At 29.9% G+C, this 20,830-nt stretch overlaps 1 protein-coding gene across 1 annotated transcript; it reads right to left on the bottom strand.

Moving 5' to 3' along the window:
- Window positions 1–536: 536 nt before the first annotated feature.
- pcm (pacman) lies at window positions 537–20,192 on the bottom strand. The gene is made up of 20 exons (XM_065506701.1): window positions 20,035–20,192; window positions 19,767–19,850; window positions 19,251–19,688; window positions 14,393–14,834; window positions 14,197–14,330; window positions 14,041–14,136; window positions 13,858–13,973; window positions 5,250–5,442; window positions 5,007–5,180; window positions 4,651–4,941; window positions 4,298–4,566; window positions 3,914–4,233; window positions 3,298–3,851; window positions 3,091–3,231; window positions 2,813–3,020; window positions 2,307–2,749; window positions 2,052–2,249; window positions 1,428–1,670; window positions 1,300–1,368; window positions 537–819 (listed from the first exon to the last, which is right to left on the bottom strand). Exons 2-20 carry the CDS (start codon window positions 19,839–19,841, stop codon window positions 754–756), a joined length of 4,470 nt encoding a protein of 1,489 aa, XP_065362773.1. The 5' UTR covers window positions 19,842–19,850; window positions 20,035–20,192; the 3' UTR covers window positions 537–753.
- Between the last annotated feature and the right edge of the window lie 638 nt (window positions 20,193–20,830).

Below are 20,830 nucleotides of genomic sequence, written 5' to 3'. Positions count from 1 at the left end.
TTTACCCGGTTTTTTTTGATAAAGTGGCAAAAACTGTGGTCGTACGTAGACTTTTGACGACCACTGTATATTAAATAAAAAAATATAAAATGTTCAACCAAATTACGCACGTAGAAACAAAACAAGCTTCAGTTGGAGGCAAACAACATTTAAGACACTGTTAACGGTTTACTCGCTAGAATATGTGTCAAAGCATCCAGCAAAGTTGTATAAATAAGGGAAACAATATCACATTTTAACGATGATTAAAATAGTATAATTTATTTAAAGTAGTTGTTCGCAAAAAGGAACTCACAACAATTCTAACTTAAACATGTTGTATATTTTTGGATATTTTTAGAGTTTCGTTATTTTTTTTTAATATAATGAGGACAAATGAGATGTATTAAATAAAAAATACAATCAAATTATAAAATATATTAAGAAGATGAAATTCTAAATATAATAGCTTAAGCTGTACAGTATGTTTTGATGCTCACAGGACATGTTTGATGTCTTTTTCATTAAAAGATTTTCAATTAAATTAAAAATTGCAGTTTCATATTTTACAATTGATTTATTATTTTGCTTTGTTTTTTTTTACTTAAAATATAAGTTTCATATAATAAACATTAAAGAAATTTACGTACACAGATAAAAAAAATGTGAAATTAATTTTGATAAAACCAATGTAAAGTAAAATAATCGTATTTTTTTCTAACATTAAGAACAGTAATGATAAGTCCAATTTATTCCATTCCTCCTTTTATGTGTTTATTTTTTATCGAATTTAGCTCCAATTTTTGGAACACGTGGAGGTTTCTTGCGTCCATAAGAGGGCTAAAATAAAGATACAAATGTAAAATTGGAGAATTCTGAAGTAACTTTAAATATTTTTAAATATGATTGTAAAATTCTAGGGTGGGTCGATTTGTATGGATGCAAATTAAAAAATTCTAAGCAGCTTCTAAAATGGATTTTGACCATGCGGAAATTCAAAAATATATAGTCAGCAGTGAATTACTTCAAAGTCTGTGTAAAGTTTGGTAAGTATTGTGAACCAGAATAATAATAATGGACTTTTTTATTTCAATTCGGCTCCAAATTTCTATTAACTTTATCAACACGTCAGAAGAAAAACTTGTATTTTCGACCCACTCTAATCTACATACATATCTAATTATTCAAATTCTAGATGAGTTAGAAAGTTCTCAAATATTTACACAATTAAAATTTTTACGTATGTATCCAACCTCATGTAAAAAAATTTCTATTAGTTTTACTTATCGTAATTGCTAGTATGTATTTAAACAAAATTACCTTAATATCAGTAGTTTCTTGCTTTATATTGTCTCCATCGATAATGCCGTGCAAAGACAATTCGTTTAGCTAAAGCAACAAAAATAAAAAATAATTTAAAATAAAAAAAATAATTTGAAAACATTTACATTTTGAACGATGGTAGATGGTGAATCAATTTGATTATTCGATGATGTAGTGGCTGCTTGTCCATTGTTTGAGAAACTGTTATTTCCGCGTGAAACTTGGAGCGGTATAAATGCACCCTTTTGATTTAAGCTGTTTAAACTGAATATTTTGTCTTGTGGCATCGTTACATTTTGCTGCTGCTGCGCCAATTGTTGGTAATGCGGCGGTTGTTGAGTTGTTTGATTTCCTTGTTGAAACTGCATCTAAATATTTGAAAACGATGAAATTTAAATAAATATTAACTTCTGTTCTGTAAATCGAGTGATTTCGAAAACGGTAAATTTTCAATAAAAATTTAGTTGACAAATTGATGTTCTGCAAATTGCACGAATTTGTATATTGAAACATCCCAGTTTACTTGAAAGTAAAACATGACCGACAAACACCGAAATATGTGAATTCGTTTTAAAAATGAAAACGTTACTCGGTTTACAGAACTTGGGAGATTATTTTTTAGATATCTCAAACAAAAAATGAAGAGCGCCTTTTTGAGCTGAAGATTGGCGATAAAATGAATCTAATTATTTAATTGGCAATTACACTTCAAGTCAAAAAAACCGCTCTAAGTATATCGAAATAAGTACATGTGGCTGTTGTTGATATTGGGACATCATTTGTTGGGTGGATGGCAATGGGACAACATTGCCTCCGATTAGAGCTAAAGGTGCATTCGATGGCATATAGGGATTTTGTGGAAGAGGCATGCGAGGGAAATTATGTGGCATGACGGGCATTTTTTGAGCATCTGTACGCCAACTTGTTGGTGGTTGCGGCAATTGTGGCTGTAACAGATTTAACAGTTTTTATCTTGTTAATCTATTCAAATAAATAAAACATACTTTAGCTGAAACTGCTGGTCCGGGGATAACCTGAGATTGATTAGCCGATAAACCTAAAAGGGACTTTAAAAGTTGTGTGCCATCATTGCACTGCTGCGGTTCTACAGATGATGCTGTTGTTGTGTGATGTTGTAGTTGGTTGATATTGTTTGATGAATTTGATTGAAGAGTTTGATTGGGATTTTGCATAATTTTAATTGTATTTGAATGTTTCTGTTTTGTATTTACAGCAGGCATCCAAAAATCATCGCCGCCTTTTTCTACAACTTGTGTTTGTTGTTTAACTGCCTCTGCATTTGTCACAGTCGAATCGTTGTTTACAGAGTTTGTGGTAGTTGGCACGTTACTCTGTCTTCTCCATGACTTCATGGATACATCTTTATTGTCTTCTAATTGACAGGACATTTTCGAGTCATAGAAATTGTCATTTTGTCTATTGTTATCTGAGGGTATAAAATGTGGATTACGATGGGCAAGCCAGAGTTAAAAAGTTGCAGAAGAATTACCTTGAGTAAATATTAAAAGGACGGAAGATTCTGGTACTTTGTACACACGCTGTGAGGCAATACCATGCATGTCGTTACCATTTGGTATGTGTTTATCAAAGAGAATTTCGTAAAAATTATCCACAGCTTTAACACATTCCAAACGTACTGGATTTGGATCACTTACAGGATAAATTCCAACAACAGTACCCTTAGAACCAAGAGGAACCTACAATTCGCAAAAACAAATAGATTTTAAATATTGCTCGTCATTTGTTTGGAAGATGGTTAGAACTTACCATGTAAGTAGTTTTAACAATAACGACACGATCGAATAATTTAATTGACCTTTTGGCCTTGTATACATCAGGCAAACTAACATCGGGTTTAAGTAACAGATGGGGCTTTACTTGCAGTTTCACTGTCTTAACCGGTAGAGTCTTTATGCAACGAATGATACAAATAAATATAACGTCATATCAAAAATTGCATATGTTTAATCAAACCTTTAATTGCTCGATGGCGTCTAAAATTTTTTCTACAGATTCTTTTTCCATAGTTTTCGATCCGCAAGCTACCCTTTCGGCCTTCGCGTGATCTTGCTCTTTCAGCCAGGACACTATTTCTTCTACCTTCTTTTCTCCAACGTCCAAGGGAAACAGATCCTGTTCGAAAAGCAACTCAGCACGATCTGAGGCTTTGCTCAAATACTCAATCACAACGGGAAATCTTGCTACATACAATTGTATAAGAGCAATAGCCTTGGTAGACAGGAACCACTGGTTGTCAATGCGTCTAGCATAACCAGCCAGCTCTTCTTGTTGTTTGATATATTTAAACTGTAGACCTATATTTAATTTTGGCAAATTATCGGGAAGATCTGCTTTAGGACGCCTGCCACCTTTAACAACCAGCACAGAGCCTGTAATACGGGCTAAGCTTTTCACATGTATACCGATTTGAGCAGCTGCCTGATACGTATTTATGTAGTCTCTTTCAAGTTGGTTTTGAACGTATTTCGCTTCGGAAAAGTCCGGTTCTGGTAATACGGTAATATTTACTAAATTTCGGAACAGTTTATTATTTATTCAATTTTCTACATTAGCTTTCTTGGATTCTTACCTTTAAGCCTGCCACACTCATATACCAACATAGGATTCATGACTACACCCTCACTGCCGTAATATGGATTGCCCACAAAAAATATTTTGCTGTTTTCTGGAAACAATTGTTCAATTTTCTTATGTTGGTTCGTCACGGAATTGTGAATGGCAATATGAGACACCACCCCCTGAGCAGGATAGGCTGTAGTGAATTGACTCCACACTTCGTTGTTGGTGACTTTTCCCTGGCTGCCACATATATATGACGAACCTGTATATGTTCGTACATGAACCATAACAGAATAATCTGAAAATTCGATGCCCATGCGTGTGGATAAACTAAAAAAAATGTATTTATTTAGCATTAGATATTTATTACATTTGTATTAATTCTATACTCAACTGTTCTTGGGCTGTTTTAACATGAAAATCGAATATTTTCGGTTCCAAATCTTTAATACCATCCACATCTATGTATTTCTCCTTATTTGATACGCCTACAACTTTGGCCCTAACTAAGTGAGGCCAGCCAATGAAAATGATTTGATTTAGATATTTTTCAGCTACTGCATAAACATCGTCCATATTTTTGCGACTTTCCGGTTGAAGAATCATATTTTCGTTACGACTGGGATAGTCAAAAACTTTGACACGACCATTCTTAATTTGAAACTGCAATAAGCGAAACAAAGGCGAAACAATGTAATATATAAACAACAATTTCGAACATTTTCATTTTCGAATATTAAAACGAACCTTATAATTTAAATGTTTCATAGTAGGAAAACCTGGGAAAAATACTGAGCGAGCTGCGTTAGGCAGTTCGACACAGACAGTCTTTTGAGGAGATACTAAAATATCTTGCGACCAAAATGGTTTTTCTGTACAAAATACGTGGTATAATGCTTTGAGCGAATATACGCCTGCAACTTGTCCTTGGGACTCGGGATGGTAATCGTACTGCAACATAGGACCGTGTTGGTTACGTTTTCGTTCGCTAGGCATCAAATTTTGGTCACATGCTGCCATGGCTTCTAATAGTATTTTCTAATTAATTAATCAAAAAGAAATATATAAAATATTATGTTTAAAAAAGTGCAAAGGGATCGTACTTCATCTATAAAAGGAATAAGAACAACAGCCTCCCATTCATGCTGCTTGCCATTGAGATCGGTTGCAAAGTCTTCTGGATAATAATCTATCAAGTCGCTGCTAGCGCTGGTCATTAGATCTCTATAGGCTGCCGGCAATAGGGTCCTACTGGCGGCTGGGAGCACTGCCAACAACTACAAACAAATCATATAATTAAATAACCATAAAATTAAGAAAGAATGGGAGGAAATCGTTAGACATACCTGTTGAAAGGGTAGAAATGGTTTGCCCATGTTAAATTTGATTTCATAATCTTGGAAGCCTTTCAAATCGCTTATAAAGGGAGCATAATGGTGAGGATAATACCAATCCCATGATTGCACACCACGATAATAATAGTCTAATATCCATTGTAATGCCGTTATATAGCAAATCGCTTGTTCTCTTGTATGTTCGCTAAGACAACAAATATTCACAATTACAAATCAAAGATAAGCCTTTTTTACGAGTTCAAACCAAGGTTGGCTACCGCTAATTTAAATTATTTCGGTAACGGTAGCTTAGCGGAAACTGTACTTTGGCTTATTTAGGTAACGATAGCCAACCTTTCAAACATTAAATTCGTATAAACATTAAAACGGCTAATGTACAGTATCGGTCAAAACATGTTGGACTAAATTCGCGTTATAACTTTTTTCCAATCCCAAAGAATGTAAAGATTTTAGAAATAACAAATGCACTCTAAAAATAAATTACATTCTCAGTATTATTAACAATGAAATTAAATTTCGTTAACAAAAAGTAAAAAAGATAAAAAATCATACTAATATTTTGTTGCATATCCTCAATTCATCAAAACTGCCGCACATCTTTTAGGCATAGAACTAATAAGATTCTCTATTGTTGTCATTGGAATAGATGACCATGCCTCCTTTATAGCTTGACACAATTCTTTGGATTTCAATGTGTCAATTCCCGATTTACCTTTCTATTTACTATTTCCCACAATTTTTCTATAGAGTTAAGGTCGGGTGTCTGTTTAACAACTTCCTGTTCTAAAAACTAATTATCAATTTGGATGTGTGTTTATTGTCATTGTCATGAAATATCATGGGCATGAGGCGCAGTAGCTTCTCTTGGAATATATAGTAGCGAGCATAAAAAATTGAAACGCTATGCAATGTGATTTTTAACAGCACTGATTTTGCTCAAAAAGGTATCCAATTGTCCACATCTGCTGTTTTTATATTCTTATTGATCATAGGCAAATATTGTATGACATTTTGTCCAATATTTTTTTACGTAAGGATAATTATAAAATTTTTAGTAAAAACAGTGGTGACTTGACTTTTAAAATTCTGAAAACAATAATTATAAATAATTGCTAAAAACTATAATACTGTTACAATACAGTAATTTACTGTTAATACTAATAAATTCAAGGATATGAAATCTACAAAGGATAACAGAATTAACGAATGATGCATTTTCTGTTCAATATTGAGAATTTTTTGAAAACCAAGGAAATTTTAAGAATTTTTAATTCTTTACCAATTTAAAATATTGCGGATATTCTCAAGATCAAAAGGATATGACTAGTTAATGTTAGAAGGGTGCTGAATTTTAATGCAAAAATAATATTTTCATATCCATTTATTTTGGTAAGTAAACGAATTCCAAAACAGCGGAAGACAACTGTCAATAATATTAATTTTGACACTGTTCCTATTTCAAAGAATCCTATATTTAGCTTACGTTATTACTAAGCTATCGCAATTTTTTTACTATTTTAATTTAATATTTAAGGGAATATCTGTGACCAGACGGCCTGAGTAACAGATCGAAACTATCAGACACGAATAAATTAAAATTACATTAATCCTGCTTCGAAAAGCATAGGCGCTTAATTTATTTTTGTAAATAATCACCCTTATCGTGGTTGGCGTAGGCGTATTTAGACGACTGTCGTATTTGTAGGCGTATTTAAAATTCAATTGCATCGTGAAAAATGTTCGACTACGCCAGCAAAGTAAAATAATCATATTGTAACAGATTGCCTAATTTTATTTGATTCTGAAACAGCCTTTTATAACAACTGTCAAAAATCTCAGCTGTTTACAAAACTTCATTTAAATATTATTAACGCGGCATAAATTAAAATTAATTAATTTTTTAAATAAATGTGTTGAGTGTGGGCTTTTATTCATCTTTAGAAGAAGGTGATGGCGATTTTTTTAAAAGTAACACTAGAACTTATTTTACGCTTTTAGCAGTAGTATCATCGTTTTCTTCTATTAAAATAATATCAAACATTTGTTCAACCGATATATTTTGCTTTGAAAAAACACATAACGGTCACTTAAGACCGAAAGGTTCTTTGTGTTGTACAATAGTGAGCATATCCAATAAATTTGCTGCAGCCTCTTCTAATGGTGATAACTAGGGGGCGGATTTTCATGCATTTATTATTGGAAAATATGCGCCTAAAATATGCTTCAACGCTGTTACCAGCAGTTAGAATTCTTTAAATTATACCAGGAATTAAACCATTAAAGTTCTAAAACTATTTTTAAAATAACTTTTCTTCTGAAAAAACGATGGATATTTATATTAATTGTTTTATCTTGGTATGAATACTTGTTTAAATCCATAGAGCTTCTATATTGTAAATTTCCTTTTAAAATCATCAATATTTTGATCGTGCTGTAAAGTAGCATCCAATCTTAGTTTTTATCTCGTAATAACCCAGCAATTAAGCAATTAGTAAATGTATCCCTTATAGACGGAAATTGTTAATAATGTCTGATCACTTTTCTGACTCCAATTTATATATTTTGGGTCATTTGTAATGCAGAGAGAAGTCAATTGGTTACTTTATACATCCCATGTAATCTAGAATAAAGACAATTGTCACTTAAGTGTCTCTATGTAATCTATAGTGTAGGGACTTTAAACGTTAATTGTGTAGTGCATTTGTCTCTAAGTTATCCAAAATCACTAGTTTACGACAGTCTCGTAGAACTGCTTGGAAATGACTGTCAGAAGTGGTTGCTGTGTAGGTGAAGTTACAAAATCATTCGATAACGAAATCTCTTATAAATCGAATTTGCAATGAAAACAAATATGAATGTTTTCGGCACATTTAATGAATTTTTGATACTTGAAAAAAACTAAACTTTTTTGAAGAAAAATGTTTTGAAATGATAATTTTCAATTACTGATCGAGAAATGATGAACTTAATTCCAGTTTCTCGATGTCGAAAGAAGTTAGTCGATAAAATTTACTGCTATTTTTATAACAAATTCGACAAAAAAAATTTGTGTCGAAACAATGTATTGCCCATTAACAACAAAAAATTATATTTTTTATTAAAAATTGGCATAATACGCATATAAATCTGCATTTTGAAGTAAAATATAACAAAATATGCATTATCAATAAAATATGCAAAAATATGCACTAACAAATCGATGCCATTTTGCAGCAAAATGTGCGATTCGGATAGATAATTAGTCTACATTGTATTTGGACGTTCGAGAAAAATCATGCATTTGCATATAAATCCGCCCCCTAGTGATAACTTAAACTGTTTCACTGGCCTTGTGTGCCAGTTTTTTTTTAAATTTAAAGTCCGCCCATATCTACAACCAACCCTCACCTGTACGGAATGGTGGTCCAATACAATTTAGGTCGTCTGCGATTTCATTCCTCTCTTTTTTAATGTTTATTTTATTTAAACCTTTATTAAAGCCTCTAGCCAAATACGTTTTCTTCTTTTCCATTATTTTAACCAACTTAAAATATTGTGCTTGCGTCGTAATTTTGTAATCTAAAATGTTTGAAAATCATCTGAAAACAATTGTATGTAAAATTTATTACTTGTTATCACTTTTTCTACTCTTGTCGTGAGTAAATTTTTCTAACGACAGTTTTTTTTTGTTTTGACAGGCAAATACGCCAAACACGATACCGTTTTAACGGGTAGTTTGTAATAGATTTGTATACAGAGTCGTATTTATTGGCGTTTTCGCCAACCTCGATACCATTTTATAAAAACGCTCAATAAACGACATAAAAACGCCAACTACGATAAGAGTGAATATATGGTTTAATGAACTGGTTGCTTTCTCCTTATTATATTTGCATCATTAAATTATCTTTTGGAGGTTGCAATAGTCATAAATGTTCACATGTGTTCGTTTGGGTAGCATCAAATATATGATGTCACCTTCCATTGATTAGGTAACACAGCCTTGATTACTTCAATGTCTAACATTTTAGTTTTATTTTAAATTATTTCGGCACTCTAATCATAACACAATTTTTAATTATATCTAAATGTTTATAACGGAAAAGGAGTATGGCATTTTTTGGATAAAATGTTTATCCTTTTGAATTTTAATTTCCTTACATTTGTTTGTATTAATAGTAAATGATGGTAATGCAACATTGTTACAGTTTTTAGCAATTTTTTATAATTATTTTTTTCAAAATTTTAAAAATTAAGTAAATTTCCGTACAGTTGCATTTTTTTGCTCGCACAATTTTACAATAATTGCCAATGATCAATAAGAATATAAAAACAGTAGATGTGGACAATTGTATATCTTTTTGAGCAATATCAGTGCTGTTGAAAATCACATTGCATGGCGTTGCATTTTTTATGCTCGCTACTGTATTTTTGTAAACTTGTTTGTCTATAATACCGTAAATTTTGTGTAAAGGTTCTAAGCTATAACCAGAAAAGCAACCCCACACCATTACATGTCCGCCTCCATGCATAAATGTTTTAGTACAGTATTTAGGATTTAGTCTGTTATATTGGTCGTCGATTTAATTTAGATTCAACGAAAAAAAACTGTATTCCATTAAGGGAAGCTTTGCAGCTTGAACTGATCTTCTTTGTACAGCCAGTGCACTCAACACTATATTGGTCGATCGCTTCAGAGAATAGTTTCCACAGTTTTAGGTTTTTATACTTATTTATTATGTAGCTGACAGTCATAAGCGTAGCTAGACTATTATTCTGGGGTGGGCAAGTTCCCTTCCAAATAGTAAAAATAAACAATTTTTTTTATAAAAAAAAATATTTTTTTATTAAAACAAAACTAAAATATCACAAAAATTCAGTTTGCTGACATAACTACTTAATTTTCAATATTTAAAACTGCTAATTTATTTTATAAAATCTTCTTTATATATATAATTCTTCTGTACGTGTGTTAGTAACTAAACTCCTTAACGGCTGGGCCGATTTCGATGAAATTTCTTGTGTGTATTTGAGTGGGTGCCTGGATGGTTTAGATTCACACCTCCTATACAAAGTAAAAGTTTATTATTGCATATCTGGAATACTATTATAGTGGGAGTCTTCAAACTTTGTGTGAGCTATGGCAGAACAACGTTTGTCAGGACAGCTAGTATTTTTATATATTTAACTTCCAATAATCAACTGAAGGAATAGAATCCGACAAATCCAGATGTTAGCTTTTACCTAATGTTGATTCTATATAAAAATCTTCAAGAACACTTTTAATTACAGCGTAATTTTTAATTACTGACTTACAATTTTCATATCTACAACTCCATCTAGTTGTGCAAAGGCTGTTTATTTTATACTGTTTAATTTGAAGAGCTTGGCTTAGGCTTTTTAAATCATTATTATTTTCTGGTTTCGAAAAGTGATTGAAAGTTTTAATCGCAATAAGCAAAAGAATGGAAAATAGTTTAAAATTTTCCCACAAATACATTGATAAATGGAAAATACAAGTAAATGATTGTAAAAAACAAGCAATTGTATTTCCATATACATAATAAGTCGCTAAAACTTATTCCTATAAGACATTATATTCTAGGGGACGATAATATCAAATATCTAGGAATTATTTTAGATACAAAGAGATAATTTAAACAGAATATCTAAACTTAATTTAAAAAACAAGATTCTTATTTACAAAATGTGTGTAAAAAAATCTGAAAATAATACACGACTGTAGGTTGTGTATTATATTCTACTGATTTACTATGACAGATTCATTATTAGTGGTTGTTTTTAAAGTTTCTTATAATATTTATTTTTATACAATACATTAGCGGTATTCACAATGTAGAGTACTTGGCCTGGTAATGTAGTAAAAGAGCACAATATCAAAAAACCAAAAACAAAATACATTAAAAATAGAAATGTTTGTCAATAAATAGCTCTTCTGCTTTTTTACAAGTACTCTACATTGTGAATACCTCTATTACTTAATTATTAAGTGGTTAATTGTTGTAATACGTTTGTAACTAATTATTATATAAAGGTTTCAATAAATATATTAATAATAATTGCAACTGTTCTGGATTATGGTATCCAAAAAAAATCGGTTTCCAGTTTAACCGAAAAAGTTTATATTTAAAAAAACCGGTTATCGGTTTTATATTAATTTTTTTTTATTAAAGATGAAATAGGGTTACTTAAGTTTTTTTATAGACATTTTTGTTAAAGAAGACCCATTACAGGTGTAAATACATGTTTCATAAGAAAAATAAATGGATTTTTAACATACAATTTTACCTTTTTTATTATTTTATCAGAATAATGAAATAAATAATCACCCCTATCGCGAATCAACAATTCACATGAAATATTTTCCCTTTTCCTTTTTTCGTTCATCAACTTTGTTCACGTGAAAAAAATTCCCCTTGTTGTGAAATTTTAGATGGAATTTTATAAACAATAAACAGCTGTTACGAACAAACTCAACTATTGTGAATGTAAAGTTCATCATGATATTCCCGATAGCAATTTTCCCTTCGAGGGAAATGAATATTTCATGGGAACAAAATTTCACATGTTATTGCCGATAGGGGTGAATATCACCAAATAAACTTTTTGGCTTTAACTTCATTTCCTATCTTAAGAATATTAATTTGGTTTTTCATTTAAATAATGTGATTACATTTACCTTTAGATATTAATATTAGAATGAAATCGTTATTATTTTGCCATCCTAGCTAAGAATTGTATACTAAATTCTCGCAAATTTGACATTTTTTAATATTTTGGGAGACTTTAACTTTTTTAACTTTAACTTTAGCAATTATTTTATATCTTTTACGAAATATTGTCTATCGCTAAAATTTTCTATTAAATAAATAAATATTTTTAAAAACAAGCTTTAGAGCAGGGAAAGGCAAAACATGGGCGACGCGTTTTTCATTTACTCTTCACTTACGTACGTGTGCACACGCATTGTAGAGAAATAAACAACTTTTAATCAGTCTAGCTTGAGAACTCAAACAAGCAGGTTGTGTATCGTTTTTTATCGGACAATTTAAGAATTAGCGTTGCCAGTGAAAAAAAATATGTCCCATCATTTAAAGATGTATGATGAACAATATGAGATTTTTAATTGGGGAAAAGCGACGAAAGTTTACTGGCAACACCGATTCGTGGTGAGAGCGTATAACCAATTCAATCGTAAAATGCAATAGTATAGGTTGCCTTTCCCTGCTTTAGAGTCAGCGCTGCCAACTTTGACGATTTATCGTCATTTTGACGATTTTTTAAGTCAAATTTATTAAAATGACGATTTTTCATTTTTCCCGCGAACAAAAATGACGATTTTTTAAAAACAAAACATATGGTAACCTTTTTTCCTAAAATTAAAATATTGTAAGTCTCCTTTTGCAATGTACAAATTGAAAGGCAGACAGCGTCCAATTTAATATTGAACTGGTTTCACAAATTTTAAAACGTTTTGATTTTGGCGATAAACTTTTAGAAGGATTAAACTCCATTGAACAAAAAAAATTATTAAATTTTACAATTGGCCAATATTATTCCAAATTTATTAAATGGAAAAGAACTTAAATAGAAATTCGAACTCCAAACATTGGAAAAATATTTATATTTTAAAGAGTCAATAATGCAAAGCCTTCCCAATTTTAACACAATTTGTTTCAAGTTTAATGACACTACCACATTCTTCGGCCAACGTTGAAAGAATTTTTAATATTGTAAATTTAAATAAAACAAAAATCAGAAATGCTTTGGATTCTTCAACATTACAAGGAATATTGTTTTCAAAAGATTATATTAAGTTAAATAATTCTCAGTGTTTTAATATAGCAATTAAAAATTACTTATTAAACAAATGTCAAACAGAAATGTACCAGAGTAAAGTCACATAGTACCAAAATTAAATTAATTATTTTTTTTTATTAAATAATAACTTTATTAAATAAAATAAAAATATTTAAAAAGTTAATAAAAAAAATGTTTTTGGTATTTTTAACGTATTTTTGTCTTGACGATTTCTTGATGATATTTTTCTTTTTAACTTGACGATTTTGACGATTTTTTTTTAAAAAATTGACGATTTCTCCAAAAAAAAAGTTGGCAGCACTGTTTAGAGTATATCGTTAAAACACGTTAACCGTCTTAAAAATAAATTTTATCAAAAAACCGAAAAAAAAAACTGAAACCGGTCGAATTCACCGGTTTCGGATACTCCATTTCTGTTATTAATTTAACGTTAAATTAAGAATGATGTATGATAGTAACGATAATTTTTTTATTTTCTTCTTCATACATAACCAGTTTTGTCGCTTTCTTATTGCATGCTATTTATTGTTTTATTAATTTTCTTACATTTTATGTACAAAAATATTTATCATTTTGAGTTTTTTTTAGTTAAATCATGGTTGGAACTTTTTGTATAATATATTTTTTGTTTAAAAAAGCAACTAAATTTGTTTCCCTATAGAAATTTTTGTCCAGTGTATTTTGACCGACACTGTATATACTTTTGTTACTTTTCACTGACATTTAATATGCTTGCCATTCTTTGTAACTTCTTTAAATTAATCAAATAGCTAATTACCTGTTGGAATTGTCCTTGTTCAATTTGTTCATATAATAATTACGTTTGTAGTTTTCAAACTCATCGTTTATGTGTTGATCATTATCTGACAAGTCTTCATCGTCATCTTCAAGAAACTAAAATTAAAAAACAGCAAACTTTCCACATTGCTTGCAATTCATTTTCATTATTTGGATGCTTTACCTGTCTACTACTTTCAATTAAAGCTGCCAAATCGTTATCAGTATTTTCATTATTAATTTCATTCACATCAAAGTCAAAGGCTTCATCAACGCCATTCTAATGGTAAGAACATTTTGCTTTTAATATTAATAACTATTTACACATTTCGAAATTTACCTTTGATTGTTTAGCTTCAAAATATTTGAGATCTGCATGATTATCCTGAAATATTTCAAATTCTACCTCGGCTAAAGCTGCAAAGTACTTTTCTAAACGTTCCAAATTTAGTTTGCCGTTTTCGTTAATGTTGCCTAAAAAATACAATCACTCAATTAAATTTATTAAATCTACACTTGTGGGCATTTGAACTTACCACCCAGACTGCTATATATCTTTTTATATGTTCTATATAACAAGGGCAAAGCATTCGATGAAATATGCAAACAGGGTAAATGGGGTATAAAATCGTTACCGACTAGAAATCCCATTAGTACCCAATCATCTATTAATTTGGCAATATCGAAATTCGGGTCTTGTTGTTTTATCTCATTAAATTCCATTTCCAAATATTCACGCATTAAACCCAAGTGCAACAAGAAAAATCGTGTTTCTTCAACAGATGCCTTCTTAGTTTTCTTACCGAATTTAACTTCTTCGCGCAACACCACAAAATGAAGCTCATGGGTACATAGACCCAGGATAATTAAATCAGCATCCAAACCATAGAGGCAGTGACGAGTGTTTGGATTGAAATCACTTTGAGATTTCAAATAGCGTATGTAATCCATAATTTTATGTTCACCTTCACCAGGAGACTATGAACAAACAAATGTTTTAAAGCTCAATTCAAAGTCATGGTTAAAATTACACAATGATTAAAAATATAATATTTTTTAATTTATATATAACAGTAACTAATTTAAGAAATAAAATTTAAAGAAAAGAAGTTAGAAAGTTCAATCATACCTGCCCTGACCATATGAAACCCTACAAAACTACTATAGAGAGCGTTAAACAATTTTCAGCGGAATCATTTTCGGTCAATTCATGGTTTTCTAATAAACCATCATGTATAACCAGACATGGTGATAATGGGTTAGTATACAAAAAAAAAAAGAAAAATATTTGTATACAAATACAAACTACATACACAGATTGTCATTCCCACGACAGCCGGTTCTACGCAACGGAATGACCCGAGTTCACTCGGACAAGGGCTGTCAACTCATTCAGAATAACGTAAATTTTAGCTTTTTTGCATATCATTAAATATAATAAAATATCCATATACATTAAGCATGTCATCCCCTTAAATAAATTTAATCAATTTCGCGCATATTTTCTCATTTTGTAGCTGAAAATCATAAAAATAAATAAAAGAAATTTCCAAGAAAATTTCAAACATTTTTCAACAACATAAAAATATAAATGAAAATTTATATTTGGGGGATTCAAATGGTCTCCTATTAGGTCGTATTATCATAATGTCCTAAAATATTTTTTTAGTTTAAACAAATTCTTGTTGTGCTGCAAACAAAAAAAGAGTTATTTTATGACAAACCAATAAACATAGTTCAAAAAGTCTTATCTTTATCATCTTTCTTTATATATATAATTCTTCTGTACGTGTGTTAGTAATTCAACTCCTCCATAACGGCTGGGCCGATTTCGATGAAATTTTATGTTTGCGTTTGAGTGGGTCCCTGGATGGTTTAGATTCACAGTTGACCTATATATGTACAATGGGCGTGGCACATCTCATATGAAGTAAAAATTTAATATTGCATATCTTTAGCAATTTCAATTTTAACAAACAGTGACCATAGTTTTTTAAAAAAATGTATTGCAGTGATGTAAAGTGTACTCTGATAAATATTTACAAGTGGTAATTTTCAAAGATTAAACATTAAATATAAAATTATTCGCAAATTAAATGAAATGTCGATATCGTATGTAGAGTTTTTCGACTATGTGTATTTATAAATGTTATGAATTGAAATCAAATCATAACATTTATGTTGAAACATTGTTCTGTATTAATGAAGTTTTTTTTTACTTTATTAAATTTAAATGTTTTTTAAAAACTATAGCTATGTTCAATAACTAAAAGTTGTTACTAGTTAGTAACAATTGTTACTGGAAAAGCGTTCATTAACTCAAAAAACTTGCAAGTAGAGAAAAAATCAAGAGCATATAAATTTTAGAGAGTGTTCTCTCTTTGCTAACTATTAGAAGCAGCGTTGCCACTCATAAAATATTTTTCCTACCAAATTTCTAATTAAAAACTACCAAAGCCTACCAAAACCTACCAAATTTAAAATATTTGATAAATGCTATATGAATTCGTTTCAAAATTAATAGTTAACTTAAAATTATATTATTGCTGCTATAAAATTATCCAGAGGAAGAATGATATTGAAGCAGAGTTTAACACATATTACTAGAAAATAAAAGTTTTGAGAGCCCTTTGGCATTTTTTGAACTCAACCCTACTAAATAAATACACATTTACCTGACTAAACTAAATATTTTAGAAAATGCTATCTTCATATTTTGCAAATATGTAGTTTTATTATTTTGGCTTAACATAAGTAGTTTTTTCGTTATTATATTAATTATTTTGTTCTTAAAAATACTTCTGTATTCAGAAATATCGTAGCCTACCAAAATACAACAAATATCGGAACAAACCAACCAAACTACCAAAAGTCAATTTGTTAACTTCAAACTACCAATTTTGGTCCAATTGGACCAAAGCGACAACGCTGATTAGAAGTTCTATTTTGAACTCGTTATATTTCAGCTAATATTTCATATGTTTTGTGTTATTGTTTATTTATTCACAATTTTATTTTTGTGATGAAAAAATGTAAAAAAAAAGAATTTTCAATAAAATTGAAGAAAATGTGAGTATTTATTAGGGTATCCGAATTATTCGATTTTTCTCTTGTTTGAATAAAACGAATAATTCGAATAAGAGATTTTAACTTGTTCGAATAATTCGATCACACGTTTAAAATTAATCGAATAATTTAAATTTTTTTAAAAAAGTAAAGAATGTAGTTTTGATGTCGGTTTTTTAATATTTTATTGTTAAAGAAAAACAAAAAATAAAGTTAAAGTTAACAATTCTAGTATTGATAATGTTTCGAAAACATTCGAAAACAAAGTCCATCATTAAATTTTCAACACAAATATTCTGATCAGATTAACTCCCGAACAATCTACAAAACAATTGACTAGCAAACCCTTTAGTTTCCGTTTTGGAGCTATGCTTTAAAAAATTTTAGCTGAATTCCAGTACAATATAAACGTATTAAGAACTTTTTTATGTCGTTCATTAATTCCGGTTTTAAAATGAGTAACTAATTCTTTAGTAAATTAATTATTCACTATTTCTAAATTATTTATAACAAACTAGCTTGACCCGGTGCGCTTCGCTACGCTACCACTGTCGTAGTAAAATAAAAAATATATAGCATATTGACGCTTCCCAGTAAGGATCTATCTACATTCCAAATTTCAATAAAATCGGTTCAGCCGTTTAGGCGTGATGCTCAAACAAATAAACAAACCAACAAACAAACTTACAAAGACATTTATATATTTATATAGATTGTATTATACATCAAGATCTATCAACGTTACCGAATCTTTGCTTAATAAAGTGGTCTTGGGGAATTACACAATAAAGGGCATCTGTCCAAGGTTTGATATCATTGTCAGTGAACGTGGCTAATTTGAAGTCAGACAGTGCATGATTAATCATGTATAAGACGAACTCCATCCTTTTCTTGCAACTGAACGTTAGTTTGCAATATTTGTGTTTATCATTCGATTTATTATATATACATATACAGTAGTTTTGACTTACCTGCCTTTCACTTAAGAGCATTTTGCATATAAGTGCACAAAACTTGTGTTTTGTATATTTATTTACCAAACTCCATATAAATTCGTTAATTTAAGTGCATTGTTCATACCTGCACATTTAAGATAAGTGCATAATACTTTTGGAAGCTATAACTGCTTTTCTTGAAAAAAAATTTAATTTAGCAATACAAAATTAAATCAAAACAAATAAGAAAAATACGATTTTGAATGAAAAAATATGTTGTACACTTCTTAATAATTTTAAAAGTAGCTAAAATATCAATTTGACGTTATTTTTAATCACAAAGCTTCGTGTAAATTATTTGCCGTTAGCTGCAGTAAACTGTAAATGCACTCACCAGCATCAATGAGCAGGTAAGTGCATTGAGGTTAACTGCATTTTTAACATACCTGCACAAAATATCGTGCAAAGTTGATTGTGCAGGTAAGTCAAAATTACTGTACATACATATATTTTAAGATCGTGGACTTCATCTATTTCAATGTAATCATTATAAATGTCATCCTCAATATCACATTCAACTCCACTTAAATCTAAGTTAATATTTTGATTATTAATTGCGATTCTTCTAATATTTCGCCAGCTAAATAACAAATATTTTATTCCGTACCTTTTATTTTGATTGGTTCAAGTCCTAAGTTAAAAATTTTGAAAGATTTGTTTTTAGAATTGTCAATTCTTGCAGTAATATTTACATATATATTTATAGAAGGAGCTATCGAAGAAACAATACAATTTTTGTGAGTCATTATTACTTATTTAAATTTTAAATTATGAAAAATTTTAAGCAATTTAATAAATTTAAATATATATGAACATTTATTCGTTTTATTCGATTATTCTACATAAAATTGTTCGAATTATTCGTTATTCGAAAATGGCCATTATTAAATTGTTCGAATAATTATTCGTAAGAAATTATTCGATTAATCGAACGATCATTAGTCGAATAAATACCCTAGTATTTATACATTTTAATAGGAATAAAATAAGAAAATTTTGTGTATAAAATTTTTTTGAAGAGAGGAATTTTGTAAATTTTTATTTTATTCTCTCGATGCAAATATTTACTGGGAAAGTAAATGAACAGACCTTATATTATTGTTTTTTAGTTTCACGAGTAGGCACATGATTAAATTTTTTAATTCGTAAGCTAATCCCCAAACTCGTACAACTGTCATAAATGTATAAAATTTTTTGTGAATAATTTACATTTTATAGTGCATTTATTGCTAATGCATGTTTTATGTGCATTTTTTTTTAATTTTTTTAGTTCATGAAAATGTCAGCCCTGGTAATGACTTTTAAAGGAATTAGTTTACAAAATACTACTTACATTATGTCCGCTAAGTATAACACGACACTTTTGCCAAAGTGGATCAGCGCTTATCTTACTTTTAATAAAATAGCGCAAGCCCTCGTGTAAGCGATCCATGAATTCCGTACCCGGTGTAATGCAATTACTGTCAAAACGTTCATGTTCTCTAACTTCACCACGGGTGTTGGCCAACTTCTCAAGTGTTTCAGCTTCTTTGGCCGAACGGAAACGACGACTTCTTTGTTGATTCATTTTAGCACGTGGCGCAACGCCATCAATTGCCATAAAGAACAGTTTTTGAGGTTTTATCAGAAAGAATAATTTATCAATATAATTAAAAATATCCTTAAACATTTCTTCCTCTGTAATGTTGAAATGAATATTAGTATCATCTGGATGTGAACAGTTGTGAATGATGCCGTTCATGTCCAAGTATAAATTGTCAAAATCTGGAATCTACAAGGAAATAAATAACCGTTTCACCAAGTTTCATTAAGACCCTTCAAGATGATGTATCACCCATATCAAACTTACAGATTGCTCTCTTGCCAATTCACTAAGGCATGGATAACGTTCACTTATGTAGCGGAAAAACTTTGGTACTCCCATGATGAGATCCTTTGAGTAAATAAATAAAAATATATGTACTTTTACAATTTCTACTTTGTGTATGTACGCTTGAAAGATTTGCTGTTGTTGCTATTTTGCTGATGCCTTGTAATCTATTTTCTCCTTTCTCTTTCTTCCAAAATCAACAATTGGAATTTTTGTGTAAGCTTTTATTAAGTTTAATTTTACTTACTTGCTTTATTATATTCCAAAGTTATATTAACGGTGTACGTCTTTTATTTATTTAAATGTAGTATATAAATTACTTTTCGTAAGAAAATTCCAATTTGCGAACAATTCTTCAGGAAAATTTCGCCACAGTCAAGCAACAAATTGAACAAAAAATATAAACTGTCATAATTTTTATTTGGTTTCCAGTGTTGTGTATCGAATGTTGCAAAAGTGATATTATTTTCCAGTGAACTAATTATAAATAAAAAAGAAGAAGATAACTTTGGTAGGCAGGCCAATAAATTCTTTAGCAATATTTAGAAAGTTCATGTAGTTCACAAAAACCAGAAAATCGATTTTGGAAGGCGATCAATCGAAAACTGTATATGAAAACAAAAGTACCTAAAATTTAGTACATATTGTCTACTTTTTTGATATCATTTTTCATCATTATAATTATTATAATCATTATATTACGTTTGCAATAATTTATCAAATACATATCTGTTCCAAGTTTTAAATCCTCAAAATGTCACCTGTTAATGTCGAACTATTTTTGGCTATGCTGAATCATACAAAAAGTTCCATAAATGTCCCAGATATATGGTATCCCGTTTCTATAACCTTTGAAAAGTTTTTGAATCAAAAAAAAAAAAATTCGAATAGTCATTCAGTTTTTAACAGGATTCAAACTGATTACATTGAAAGCATAGAGAAACATAGAGCCATGGTAGGCGTTCATATTGTTCAGGTTACGATGATTTTCGTCAAACAACCCGAATGTGAACAAAAGAGCGTAATAGAGCGTAAAAATACAC

This window comes from Calliphora vicina, chromosome 4 (assembly GCF_958450345.1).
Source record: "Calliphora vicina chromosome 4, idCalVici1.1, whole genome shotgun sequence".
Classification (NCBI taxonomy): Eukaryota; Metazoa; Arthropoda; class Insecta; order Diptera; family Calliphoridae; genus Calliphora; species Calliphora vicina.
This window is presented reverse-complemented; position numbering and strand designations above follow the sequence as displayed.